The sequence below is a fragment of the Oratosquilla oratoria genome, chromosome 14 (genome assembly GCF_046742065.1).
Source record: "Oratosquilla oratoria isolate Oo_2021 chromosome 14, ASM4674206v1, whole genome shotgun sequence".
Classification (NCBI taxonomy): Eukaryota; Metazoa; Arthropoda; class Malacostraca; order Stomatopoda; family Squillidae; genus Oratosquilla; species Oratosquilla oratoria.
This window is the reverse complement of record NC_134790.1, coordinates 68,171,513-68,186,512: the sequence shown is the minus strand read 5'-3', so window position 1 is coordinate 68,186,512 and position 15,000 is coordinate 68,171,513. Positions and strand designations below refer to the sequence as shown.

Sequence of the window (15,000 nt, the reverse complement as noted above, 5' to 3'; positions counted from 1 at the left end):
TATATATTTTATATATATGTATATATATATACATATATATATACATATATATATATATATATATATATATATATATTTATATATATATTCAATACCCACAAAATCCAGCCAGCCAGTTACCAGTTTTGACTGTGTGAGTAGGTGCCCCGTCCTACTGGTTCAATTCACTTCGACAAATGTCGAAGCAGTCGTCAAGATGGTTTGGTAAGAGCCCTAGGTACCTACCCTTGTTGACTCTAACGTTCCTTGGTAAGACCACAAGCTTTCCGACACCGTGGTACCCAAAAGAGACCCTCACCATGACTGAGTCTCTATGTTTGACATTCCCCTCGCTGTACTGGAAAAAAAATCTATTATCCTTTTGCCTGTCAGTAATGATAAATTTTCTTCGAGGTCTACAGAACTTATACCCAAGGTCGTCGTAGTGGCGACGCTGCACGGTTCTCAGAAACACATTGGCCAGCAGTTGAGGGTTCTTGTGTTTTAAATTTTCAGCAGAAATGGGAGGTTCCCTGTCAATTTAACGCTGCAAGACGTTCCAGGTTCTGGGCATAGTCTTACGAACTCCTGGCCATTTTCTTGGGAGCTCAGGGTAGACTTTCTTCCCTTGACCAAGGCAGCAAGACTTTAATGTGATTTGCAGAGAAGAGCAAAACAAATCCGTCCGCCACAAAGACCAGTGGTAACTGATCTATTCAAAGTTGCATGGCGTCATTGGTTCCGCTAGCCTGTACCCGCCTCTGGTGCGCCAATTTTCCAGACGTATTTGAACTACTGTTTTATGGGGAGGTGTCTTACTCGCCATCAGAATTGGCGCGAGTCATGATGCGCCAATTTAGGTGGAGCTGACTATATGCCTCTGACAGAAGCATTGTTGTTATTCATTCGCCTTCTTTAGCATGAATAGGTTTGGGACGGAGAAATATGAATAGTGTCGCAACTGACAGGTTAACGTACTATATCTAATAAGTCGTTCTTGATGTTAGTTTTCCTTTTTTCCTGCCTCCTTGCAGGTGGAGCAGCTGGCCAGCCAGAACGGGCAGAAGATCACCCTCAAGAGCAACGTATTTGCACTTCATGTACTCAACGTGGTGTGGGCTTTCCTCACCGGGAAAACGTGAGTTGTATGTAATTGTCAATTGCCGACAAATCTATCAAAAGAAAAACCATGTGAGGACGGAGCCTTTATTAGTACGACGTTTCGCTAGTTACAGCTTCATCAGGAATAGAGTCGTATATTCTCAGATATTTGCACCACACCTATGTTCTTGATAAAGCTGTAACAAATGAAAATTTGTACTAATAAAGGCTCCGTCCTCACTTGGCTTTTGATAAAACGTGTCCTCTTTGTCCTTACTTACCCCTTGAACTACATCTTCATTCTGATGGCGAAGACGTAGAATCCGTTTTCACAAGATCCAAACATTTTCTTTCAGCAGTAGGCATATATTCGCATTAAATCGGCCAGTCAGAAACTCACTATAGTGCTTGTACTAAGTATTGTTTCATAACTTTGGGTACCTATGATTAATTATTATTTTTCTCCAGGATCGAATTCTCAAACTACACTACGTGATTGAATTGCATTTTTTTATATGCTGTATGGCAGATATAAACATCCGTAATTTGAAAGAGTCGATATAGTGTCCAAAATAAACCATTATTCACACACAAAAAAAAGAGTGTACATAGACAGGGCTAAGTTTTGGTTTCATCATGTATAGGGTCAAAGACTACCAAATCTTTACACGCACGCGGGCACACACACTCACACACACACGCACGCGCGCACACACACACACACACACACACACACACACACACACACACACACACACACACACACACACACACACACACACACACACACACACACGCACACACACACACACACACACACACACACACACACACACACACACACACACACACACACACACACACACACACACACACACACACACATATACTTCTGTGGTATAATGTTGATGAGGTAAATGTTAATCACTGTTATTATAATAATAGTGCTACATAGATTAACATAGATACAAAGAGGAAATTAATATGAGTAGTACTATGAAAATTAAGTAAGCAATAGGAGAAACCTAAAGTTGTTCTTGATTTTTACGAATTATAAGGAATCATATTGAATGACAGTGCTACAAAGATTCACATAGCTACACAGAATAAATTAAGAAGAGTAGTATTATGGAAGTTATGTAAACAATATGAGAAATGTAAAATTTATCTTAAGTTTTATGATGTATAATGAATCCACTTCTTATTTTTGGGGGGATTACTTTCCCCACAGTTTCATTGTGGGTCTTCCATGGGCAAAGAATTTTGTCACACAAAAACAGTTTCTAGGATCAAGCGTCTGTATTACGGTTTCTCACAAGGAACAACACTATCACCAACGCCATTCAACCTCTTCACACACAACGTCATATCTCCAAAATTAGAACTCGATATACACAGATATTTAATAACTGTAAACCGTAATTACAAGATAGCTTCTAAAAGTAGACAATTGTACCTGAAAGAGTTGGAGAATTGGCTAAAACAAAGGAAGAAGTTAGGATTCCTACAAAATCATCACTCGTCTTAGCTCCTTATGAATGACGGGTCATCTCTGTATCCTGGGTCAGAAGCAATGCAACAAGACACAGCACATCCACAGTAAGGCCGCTTCATTTGATCGGCAAACCCCCACTCTCCGTCTCCTCATGCTGTGTCAAATTATAATTCATACATAACCACTCCCTCCCCTTTAACGACTACCTTCCTTGCATTAGAGTATTATCTACACTCAGCCATTCTCAACTCAACCCTATCTTCTGCCTAATCCCTTCCCTGCTCAACAGACATTCCTCTCTTGCTCATCACCCCTTTCACCCCATTCATTCATCTCATCCTCGGTCGTCCCCTCAAGTTCACTACATTCATCTCTGCTTTCCACACCTTTTTTTTTATTAATCTTTCTTCATCTCAAACAGACTTAATTTTTTCTTCTGTGCTTCTCCTAAATTCCATGTTTCTGCCCAATACAGTGCCGCCGACACAATCACCCATTCATATAGTCTCCTCTTCGCATCCATTGCCAGTTGCCTATTTCTCATAACACTTTTTAATATCCCAAGGCATTTACTTGTTACTCCCACTTTACAATCTACCTTCACCTCTACTCCTCCCTTTCCTGCCACATGTGACCCCAAATACGTAAAGGTTTCCACTTTCTCCAGCCTCTCTCCTTTAAGACTTACTTCTATCTCACTGCCATCCTCTCTCCTTGTACATCTCATCACCTTACATTTCTCCATTCTACCTTCCACTTTCTCCTATTGCATGCTCTTCTAAACTCCGTCAGTAACTCCCTTAATCCTACCTCTGACCCTGCCACAAGCGCAGTGTTGTTAGCAAACAACAACTGGCTCATCTCCCATTTTTTCTGTTTTCTTGAATCATCTCGAGTCACTTGCCTATTACCCCTGTGTTTACCTCCCGCAAACCCATCCATGTACACATTGAAGAGTCATGGCGACATGACACATTCCTGGAGCAGTACCATCTTCACCTTAGACCACTCGCTTTCTTCATTTTCATTTCTAACACAGGCTCTACTACTTTTGTAAAAACTCTTGTTTGCTCTTAACAGCTTTCTCCGAATAAATACCATATATCTGCAACACCTCCTACAGTGCCTTTCTGTTTACCTTGTTATAAGCATTTTCCAGATCCATAAAGGCCCAAAAACCTTCCTTACTTTTTCCTGAAGCTTTGTCACATATTTGCCTCACCACAAAAATCTGATCCACGCAACCCCTACCTTTCCTAAATCCACACAGTTTCTCACCCATTACTTTCTCTGTTCCTCTCCAAATCCTCTCAATTAAAACGCTTCCATAAGCCTTCCTAAGTAAAGTCAACAAAATGATCTCTCTAAAACTACAGTACTCACATTTGTTCCCCTTGGCCTTGTAAAGCGGAACTATATAAGCACTATTCAGTCCTCCGGCTCTCTAACCTCCCTCAGACACACATTAAGTAACTGCCAGTCCACTATTATTGTTCCTCCCTTATCTAGCTACTCCACATGACACCCATCCAACACAGGATCCTTACATGCTCTCATCATCTTCAGATAGAGAGATCTGTACCTCAATTTTTCTTATTTCTCCTCCATTTTCTTCTCCCACCACCGTTATATTCTTAGTGCTTCCCACTGCTACAACCACTCCCTCCCTATCCTCCTCCACCTTCAACAGCTCTTTAAAATACTCCGCCCACCTTCCCCTTACTGCCTCCTCATCTGTTAACATCTGTCCATCTGCGTCTTTTACTTTTTCTTTTCTACTTGACTCACCTCCCCTTTCTCTTTTAACTTCCTTCTAAACTATATTTCTATTACTTAAAAAAGAATCTGTCATATTCCTCCCGATTTAACATCTGCTTTCCTTTTTACTTCCTTTATCTTTTGTTTTGCTACTCTTCTTTTTTCTTTATACCTCTTATATCTTTCCCTCTTGCCCTACATTAAAAACATTCCCTGAATGCTCGCTCTTCTCTTATACTACCTTTTTCACTCATCACCCCACCACTTACTACCCTTCCTTCTATTTGCTTCTATCCTCCTTGTTTCACATACCATCTTTGCACACCTTGACACCTCCTCCTTGAAACACCCCCATTTTCTCCTCCACTCCTACTCTATCCTTCACCACTTTCTACACTTCTCTCAGCTTCCCCTGGTACTCCTGCTCTTTTTCCATCTCATTTAAATAGTCTACTCTAAGCATCTCTCTATCTTCTGCCTTTTTCCTCCTTCTCCACCTACCCTTTACTCTCAACTTATCTTCCACCAAAAAGTTACCTGATAGCCCCCTATTCTCACGCCTGAGAATATGGACATACAGAATTCTTTAGATACTTTTTAAACAACTAAATAGTCCATTAATGCCTTATTAGCTACTCTTTCATCCACCACCCTCTCCCATGCTTACAACAGCTTGACCTTTTTCCTAAACACTGTAAGCTATCATCCTCTCTCTTGTAAAACACACCTCCACCATTAACTCTGCACTATGCTTTTACTTGGCACTCCACACCTCCCAATCACTCCGTCTATAGGTTCATCCCCCTACTCTAGCATTGAGATTTCCCAAATCACTATAATGACATTACTACCAAAACCCACTGTGCATTCATTCAAATCTATTCAAAAAGCCTTCCTCTCCTCTATACTCTTCTCACTACCATGCCCATATGCACCTACAAAAACCCACATCTCCCTTCCCAGTTTCACTTTTATCCACATTAACCTTGAAAAAACCTTCCTCTACACCACATGCTTACCTATCTCCTCACTTACTAGTAGAGGGCCCCCTTCCCTCCCTCCCCTTCTCCTCACTCCCGACACCCTCTCCACTACACTCCCAAATTCAAAACCACCCCTTTGTTTCAACGTAGTTTCATTCAATGCCAACACATCAGTCTTCCTTCCCATAAACATAGTGCCTATCTTTTTCCTTTTGCTCTCATCTTTACTACACCCACGTACATTAAAATACTTAAAAATTAGGGTTCTGTTTAGAAAACACCTCCCAGTCCCATTTTTGGCCTTGACTCCCACACTCCATCACGCTTTAGCAGCCTTTACGACCCGAGTGGGAAGACTCGGTGACAGTATTCTTTTTCCCTATACTACAGGGGACAGGCGAAAATGGAAATATATACTCAAACAAGTGGTACAGGACAGTATTAAGACGATGGGGGAAGAATAACGGAGGGTCAGTTGTAGTACAATAAAGTAGCATAATTTCTCTATGAGTAGAGATTTCCTCTGACATAGGGGAGCCCGGCATACACATTAAAGTATCGGCTGCATGCTACTACGCAAGTTATAACCCACAGTAGCATGCAACCAATACCATAGATGGGGTATACCACAAAACCTAAAATTATGATAACAGGTAACAAAAAGAAAAGAAAAAAAATCTTTACACACCCGTCACATGACATCACACAATAACTCGTAGGAAATAGGACAAAATAGAAACGTATTATTCACACGTCTTTCACAATCTTCCTCATGTACCCCACAACACTTATTTACAGAAATGCAGGTCACGAAAAAAAAAAATTATGTAAAAGCCATCAAATGCATTACTAAACCATGCATCCCTAGTCATAATATCTGAAAACACTCTCAAGATATGTGAAGGCAATAGATACCAACCTTTGCTCAGGCCATCACAGACTTTCTATATCACCACACAGAGGAAAGTAAACGCATTATCTTGTACTGTGTAACATCTGCCCAATTAAGATAACCGATAAAATTTCTATTTGAAGTATGGACATATCTTATAACCGTGGCCAAATTCATGGGGGCCTCGGGTCTCCTGCGAGACACCAGAGGCAACGACTTGATTGATTTAAAAAAAATCAGGTAATATATGAAAGTATATGTAAATAAATTCATAACAAAACTATAACGAATCCTTCTTAGCTACATTTTCTTGTTCACGCCACTTTGGGTCTCAGTGGCAATAACATTTCATCTGTAGGTAAACAGGCCCAGTAATTTGTTGAATTTGATTAGCAGTGCGTCTAAAGATAAGCAAATCGCATCATCAATAGTCAACTGCTTGAAATTACAGGAGAACCTCTTACTAATAGTGGCATTTATTCCTTTGATGCAGGTTCAACCATGACGACCCAGATTTGCACAAGATCGTTACAATGGTTCGCCAATCTATAGATACCGACTTGAGCCAGAGTTTGCTGAGCTACTTACCATTCATGGTTCGCTTGTTCCCTGAATGGACTGGATTCAACTATTCCATTCATATTTACGAAACCATCCGTGAAATCATAATGGTTAGTGAGGTCTAACAAAGTCAAATAACCTTTACAGCATTTTATTCAGATTGAGTATGCAATATATTGCCTGCAAATAAGTATTTGCACTTAATAGAAGGGTAAAGAGAACATTGTACAGGATCTAAGCTATCCCCAGCCAGTTGAATGTATGGATAGAGGACATGAAATTTACTCATTAGAATAAAAAAAAAAAAAAAAGCAGAGTGAACTTTCAAAGTTTAATCAATATCTTTTTGATTGTCACTAATTTTGGTGAGATACACCAATGTTATATATATATATATATATATATATATATATGTGTGTGTGTGTGTGTGTGTGTGTGTGTGTGTGTGTGTGTGTGTGTGTGTGTGTGTGTGTGTGTGTGTGTGTGTGTGTGTGTGTGTGTGTGTGTGTGTGTACAGTATATATATATATATATATATATATATATATATATATATATATATATATATATATATATATATATACAAAAGGGGAGGAATAGAGGTTACATTTTTCGAGGGTGCGCTGGTGTGTGACCTGCATGCGTGCTTCCTTGGAGTGTAATGACGCACCTCCGACCCAGGCGACGCATGATTGGGGTAGTTTGTGTCGTGGCGCAGGGTCTCGGCCAATCATATACCAAAGCAGCATCTACGTGACCCAGCTTGCGTAGCGTGGAGGCGGAGCTTGCATCGCTTGGGCACGCTTGTCTCCAAAACACAAAGCACAAAGAGCGTCTTACTCTTCAAACACTCACCACACCCCCTCTTGAAAAAAAATATGCACTCTTTTAAAGAAAGCAGCGAGAAGGAAAATTTGGTGTTTACGTGTCGTAAGATAACAACTCAAATATGTTGCCCCATTTGGATAGCAATCACACCAATGAGAAAAAGGAAAATCACTAGCGACACAAATAAAAATGACTTATCATGTGAGGGAGTCGAAGACGTTCTCGCATCTCTCGCGGGTAAGTTCTGGTGTCCTCCCAGCTGGTAGTCTACTTCTTCCTAGCTGGGGATGAGGTGAACCAGCTGCTTGTCCTAGGCACGGTACTCAGTGTTGCTCCGGAAAAAGGCCCATGAGAATATGAAAAGTGGCAGAATCTCAAGTTGTGAGAGGGGGAAAGGGAATTGTGGACAATTTCCCGTTTCGTCGTTTTATGTTTAGTGTTCTTATTATCACTATCATTAGCGGAAGAGGGGAGTAAGGGAGTTAGTAGCAGGTCACGCTCATACGAATATTTTCTGCCTACAATGTTATTGTAAATGACCACGAACAAATACTAGGTAGAGAGCGTCTTCGCTCAATTTGATATGAAAGAAATTTCAAAACTAATTATCATAAAAAAAGGGTATAGACACACTCGTAACGTGCTACCTGATCTAAGATTTGTCAACCTATTGCTAAAGATTTTGTCTTAAACTCGTTACCTTTGGGTAGGAAATTTCTCTGAAAGTAGGAGAAAGGATTTAGTAGCAATCCAATCTAATCTCTTCTGCTTTACAACTTCACTATCAGTGAACGGTAGGTTTCAATATCGCTACCAGTAACGGTAGGTTTTAATGCTACTACGAGTGACGGTAAGTTTTAATGTTGCTACATGTGGCGGTAGGTTTTAATGTCGCCTCCAGTGACGGTAGGTTTTAATGTCGCTACCAGTGACAGTAGGTTTTGATGTTGCTACCAGTGACGGTAGGTTTTAATGTCGCCACCAGTGGTGGTAGGTTTTAATGTCGCCACCAGTGATGGTAGGTTTTAATGTCGCTAACAGTGAGAGTAGATTTTGATGTTGCTACCAGTGACGGTAGGTTTTAATGTCGCTACCAGTGGCGGTAAGTTTTGGTTTCGCTACCAGTGACGGTAGGTTTCAATTCCTTCTCATGTGTGGGGAACGACTTTTTTGCGTTCATATTTTCGTACACTGAGAGGTTGCTTAGTTTATGATTATTGTTAAACATTCACTTAGACTCGCTACCCGTGTGATAGGTAAATGTTACGTTTATGAATCGCGTCTATCTATAGGTCTAAGGATTCCTCCTCATGTGTGGGGAACGCTCTCCTTACGTTCTTATTTTAGCACACCTGCACTCTGATATAGGAGAGCGGTCGTCTCCTACCTCCCTCATTCTCTTACTGAAGCACGCCCCCGATTGCCAAAACACTGGCACCTGTTGTAAGAAAAGTCTCGCTAAATTGGGGTAAGGGAGGACCACCGTGCTAGATAAGTCGGGTTTGAGGGATTCAAACGCCTCCATCTAAACAGATTTCCTTGGGTAAAGCTCGTGACTCTTGCGTTTCCTAACTGGGTCACCTTTCGTCATATCTACTAGAGGTTTTGGAATCTCGGCAAAATTTGGGATGGATTTCCTATAGTACTCCGGTAATCCCAGGAAAGGGAGTAGTTCTTTCTGACGAGTTGGCTGCGGGAAACCTTTGATGGTTCCATCCTTCTCTGGTTGAGGCTTCATCCCATCCTGGGATATCACCTGCCCTAGGTAGAAGACTTCTTTCTGGAAGAAGTGACACTTTTCCAGCCTCACAGAGAGGCCTGACTCCTGTAACCTCCATAAGACATTTTCAAGGTTTTTGAGGTGCTCGTCCCAAGTGGTTCCCAGAACAATATCATTCATGTACACCATCGTGCTAATCCCCTAACAGTCCTGTCAGTACCTGATTCATCACCCATTGAAAGCAGGATGAAGCGTCTTTCAACTCAAAGGGGAGAGATGTGAGCTTGTAGTGACTTTCGGGCATTGAGAACGCAGTTTTCTCGCGGCTGCTCTCCATCAGCGGGATCTAGAGAAACCCGGATTTAAGATCCAATGGGAAAAAATGACCCTGGCGCTGAGACTTCGTAATATCGAGTCGATATGTGGGGGTGAGAACCTATCATTTACCACTTTCTTGTTTAGTATTTGAAAGTCGAGACAGAGTCGAACCGTGCTGTCCTTCTTTACCACAGGGACGACAGGAGCATTATACGGGGATCAGGATGGACGGATGATCCCCTTATGTAGCATGTCTCCCATCTGTTTCCGTATTTCCTCTCTGAATTTCTCACGAACGGGGTAAGATTTGTGGTATACAGACCAATGGTCCTGATCTCATGGAAAAAATTAGATGTAACCATTAGTGGATCCCCTGGTAAGACAAAAACATTGTCGTATCTAACTATTAGAGCGGTCAAAGCTAGACTCTCCTTGCTATTTAGGACGGGGGAAAAATTCCTAACTTTCCGTCTTAAGTTATTTCTTCTTACTATTTCCACTTTCTCGGTTGCCTGCACTGTTCCCACTTGCAAGTCTGTTCCTCCGTCTGCCAATGTGATATCCCTTAGGAGTGTAAGTTCCCCAACCACGCGGACTTTCTTAATCTCAAGGGCACCATTTCCCAAATTCAGAAACAGGACCTTGCACAATGCCTTTCCTTTTTCTGTTCTGTACAGTTCTACTACTCCTTGGCCGAGCAAACTGGCACCCTCAGCGTATGTTTGCGCCGTGAACAGCGCTGAGATTGCATGACCTGTAGGAGTGAGCTTGTCTGCTCTCTTTAAGACTAATTCCAGTGTTCCTTCCGAGAAACTTGATACCCATTCAGCCTCGATGGTTTAAACTGGGAACGTGGCTACCTCTATTACTTCTTGATGACTCTCTCTCCTCTAACATGGTGAGGATTAGCGTTGTTGAAGCACTCGGCCCTGCAAGGATTACTGGAATATCCTTACCTTCAGCTTTGAATGTTAAGGGACTGATATGTTAAACTCATCGTGACAAGAAATCTATCCTTAATATAAATTTAGCGAGAAGGCCCTCTGGAATTACAGATATATGAGTGCGTAATCTGTAAACCTGCTCTAGACCAATCCCCACTGTAAATTTACCAAGGTTCGGCATTTCCCAACCATCGACCTCTATGACTCTAGTGGTGCCCACTTGTAAGTCCTCCGCGTCATCGGACAGGACGCTCCTATGGATTAGAGATACCGTTGCCTCTTTATCCAATAAATAATAAACCGATTGGGTGGTGTGCGTCCCAAACAAATGAACTGTCACGATGGCCAACCCCCCTACACCACTATGAGCGCTGGAAAAAAATACGTGAACAATTTCCACGTATTTCTTTAGCTCGTCTATCATGGGGCAGACTTTAAGAACATAAGAATAAAGGAGACTAAAAAAGACCATAAGGCCTACACTAGGCAGCTCCATATCCATCACCACCTGTCATCCCCATCCATAAAGTTGTCTAATCGTTTTTTAAAACAACTGATAATTTCAGCGCTCACTACATGGTTACTAAGTTTATTCCATTCATCGACTACCTTATTAGTAAACCAATTCTTCCTTATTTCTTTCTTAAATCTAAATTTGTCCAGTTTATACCCATTACTGCGATTCCTGTCCTGTTGTTATATTATGATGACCTTGAATGCATCACCCTTGTTATAACCTTTGATCCACTTGAACACTTCTATTAGATCACCCCGCACTCTGCGTCTTTCCAGAGAGTATAAGTTAAGGTGCCTAAGCCTCTCTTCGTAAGGCAAATTTCTGAGTCCATGTATCATTTTGGTCATTTTTCTCTGTACTGATTCTAGTGAATTGATGTCCATTCTGTAGGACGGAGACCAAAACTGTACCGCATAGTCAAGGATGGGTCTAACTATCGCTAGATAGAGTTTAATGATTACCTCTGCACTTCTATTCGTTATCGTCCTAGCAATGAAACCTAATGCTCTGTTAGCTTTATTCCTAGCGTTAATGCACTGCTTCCTGGTTTTAAGGTCCAGACTCACCAGAACTCCCAAGTCCCTCTTGCACTCAGATTTTTTTTTTTAAACATGTTATCTAAGCTGTATCTATTTTCGGGGTTGTGTAGCCCTACGTTTAACACGATACACTTAAGAGATATTGAAGTTCATTTGCCATTTCACCGATAATATTAACAATTTATTAAGATCATCCTGCAGAATATCTGCGTCGTCTCCTGACCTAATTAAGCGTCCTATTTTAGAGTCTTCCGCAAACTTACTAACATCACTATTTATCCCATCGTCTAAGTCGTTTATGTACATAATGAACAACAAGGGACCCAGAACCGAGCCCTGGGGGACCCCGCCAGTAACATTGCCCCACCTAGATTTTATTCCATTTATGGTGACCCACTGTTTTCTGTTACTAATCCAAGCTTTAACCAATTCCAACACTTTTCCTCCTATGCCATGGGCTTTGATTTTATTTAGTAGTCTCTGGTGTGGCACCTTGTCGAACGCTTTCCTCTGCGCGTTAATTTTTTTTTTTTTTTTTTTTTTTTTTTTTTTCTGGTTACCACTGGTCGATTGGCCTGGCCGGCCTTCGCCTCGCGCGTAAACTACGCAACCACAAACATGACAAGGTGTGCATGGCTGGCCACAGGGGCGAGAATAACGTCTCGGTAGAGTGGCCCACTCTCCGACAATGGGTGCAGTAGTGACGCCACCTGCTTTTTATACAATACCTGTGGGACATTTTTCACGTGTTTCTGTGTCCTCAGGTCCTGTTGGGAGGGTATATGTATTCCTCACGAGGGGTTGCCTTTGTCTCTCGTGAATGACTAGGCGAGGAAAACTATGTTTGTTTGTGTAGTGTGAAGGCTGAATCCTTCATCGCAGGAGTGTCCAGAAGGCCTCTGATACAATCTGCCAAAACAGGCGAGTAAAAGAATTGTTGGAATGTCTTCTTAAAAATTCCTCAATGGTTGGGATGCTTACTTCGTGCTAACTTAGCGGATAAAGCAGCATCGCCAACAGATTTTTGAGAGACGACATCGATCTTGTCGGCGTCGCATTCCATTGAACTCCATGAACTCCACCTTTCTTCCAAGAGATCGGGCCATGTTTGTACATCGTAGCATAGGCTGCGCATTCGTCGGGTGTTGCGTTATCCCCGTTGAAATGAACAGGCAAATATCTACTGTAGCCAACAGCGTTTTGGACTGGTTGCCCACGTGGCCAGTCTCTTAGGGTCTAATTTTTTGCCTGTTTGACTTTTTGTTTCCAAGAAAAAAAAATTATTTGTGCGTTCACTCAGTGGTTCTAACAGTGTGATTTGTTTCTTTTAAACATGTGCACTGAGATTAAAATAGGTACGTGTATAGAGCGTATCACCTCTATACCACCGCCTCCCACCACTATGATAAGTTCATGACTTTGACGGTGAGGCTAATACAAACTCAGGGTTCAAGTGCGGTATTTTATTTTGATTCTAATAGATGTGAAAAAGAGCGCATGCGTTTGTCACAAAAGAGGAGGAGTAGAGATTACCTTGTTCGAGGGTGCACCGGTGTGTGACCTGCATGCGTGTAACCTTGGAGTGTAATGACGCACCTCCGATCCGGGCGACCCATGCTTGAAGTAGTTTAGGTCGCGGCGCATGGTCTCGGCCAATCATATCCCAGAGCAGCATCTACGTGACCTAGCTTGCACAACGTGGGGGCGGAGCTTGCGTCGCTTGGACACACTTCTCTCCATAACGCGAAGCACAAAGAGCGTCTTACTCTCCAAACACTCACCACACTTACACACACACACACACACACACACACATACACACACACACACACAAAGGATTACAAAGGCGGAGCATGCCGACAGGAGACCTTTTGGTCCATATCTAGGTCGGATGCGAAAAAAATCATAATAATAATAAATTACTAAATAAAAACCATAATAATGTAAATAACAAATAAAACACATACATAAATGCATAGGTATAGTTAAACAATAAACAAACAGGTAAATAGTAAATAATAATAGATTAACATATAACTAATAATAATTGAAAATCAGACAGACAAATGATGACAAAACAAAAACAAATAATATAAAATAAACTATAATCATTACAGCATCTTGCTTAGGTGTTTATCTAAATGATTCCTAAAGATTCGAACTGAACTACATTGCACTACCTGTGCAGGAAGTTTATTCCATTAATTAACCACACGGTTGGCGAAGTTGTTTCTACCTACTCCCAAATTGAATCTATTTCCGGACAGTTTGAGACCATTGTTTCTTGTCTGATTCTCATTCAATGTGAAAATTTTGTCACTTTTGATGTTGTCAATTCCCTTTAGAATTTTAAAGACCTGTATCAAGTTTTCTCTGAGTCTACGTTTATTTAGAGGAAACAGATTCATATGTTTTAGTCGATTTTCGTATGATTTATTTTCAATATTTGGAATCAGTTTTGTGGCTCGCCGTTGTACTTTTTCCAGTCTGTCAATGTCTTTAATGAGATTCGGTGACCATACGGAAACAGCACACTCCAAATGTGAACGAACTAACGATTTATATAGCTTGTTAATGAGTGATGGACTTTTGAAATCAAAAGATCGCACAATCGGTCCTAGACTCTTATTTGCTTTCTCAGAGGCTGACATACACTGCTTGGTTGATTTGAGATTGTTACTGATAAATACGCCGAGATCTTTTTCACTATCCACTTTTGTTAACGAATTTCCAAATAACTTGTAATCGTACTTACTGTTATTTTTACCTATGTGCATTACCTTGCATTTACTTGTGTTAAATTTCATTAGCCAATTTTCAGACCATTGCTGTAATTCATCTAAATCTTCTTGAATATATAATTGGTTTAAGTGATCATTTGCCATTCCGTACAGTTTTGTATCATCAGCAAATTTGGAAACAGTAGATTTTAGTCCATGGTCTATATCATTTATATATTCTATGAATAGATGTGGCCCAAAAACGGAACCCTGAGGAACTCCACTCGTAACATTTCTCCATCTAGAAGTTTTTCCATTTAAAACAACTCTCTGTTTTCGCATCATTCAACCAATTACTAGTCCAACTTAATAGGCTACCACTTATTCCGTGTAAACCTAATTTAGTAAGTAGTTTTTCGTGTGGGACGATATCAAAAGCTTTTGCAAAGTCTAGATATACTAAATCTATATTTTTTTTGTCATAATTTGAGATAACTGTGTTGTAGAATTCGAGTAAGTTAGTGACACAAGAACGTTTCCGCCTGAAACCATGCTGGCTATCATTTATCAAACGGTTACTTTCTAAATGATGTTCGATAGCATCTCTGATGATAGTTTCCATTATTTTTCCTACGATTGAAGTCA

The 15,000-nt window shown here is 40.9% G+C and overlaps 1 protein-coding gene across 1 annotated transcript in view; it reads left to right on the top strand.

Moving 5' to 3' along the window:
• Window positions 1–15,000, top strand: part of LOC143032565 (methyl farnesoate epoxidase-like) — a 92,700-nt gene that overhangs the window by 44,812 nt on the left and 32,888 nt on the right. The window contains exons 6-7 of the mRNA XM_076197433.1: window positions 1,014–1,117; window positions 6,702–6,879. Of these exons, the coding sequence (XP_076053548.1) occupies window positions 1,014–1,117; window positions 6,702–6,879 (282 nt within the window). The remainder of the gene's footprint in view (window positions 1–1,013; window positions 1,118–6,701; window positions 6,880–15,000) is intronic.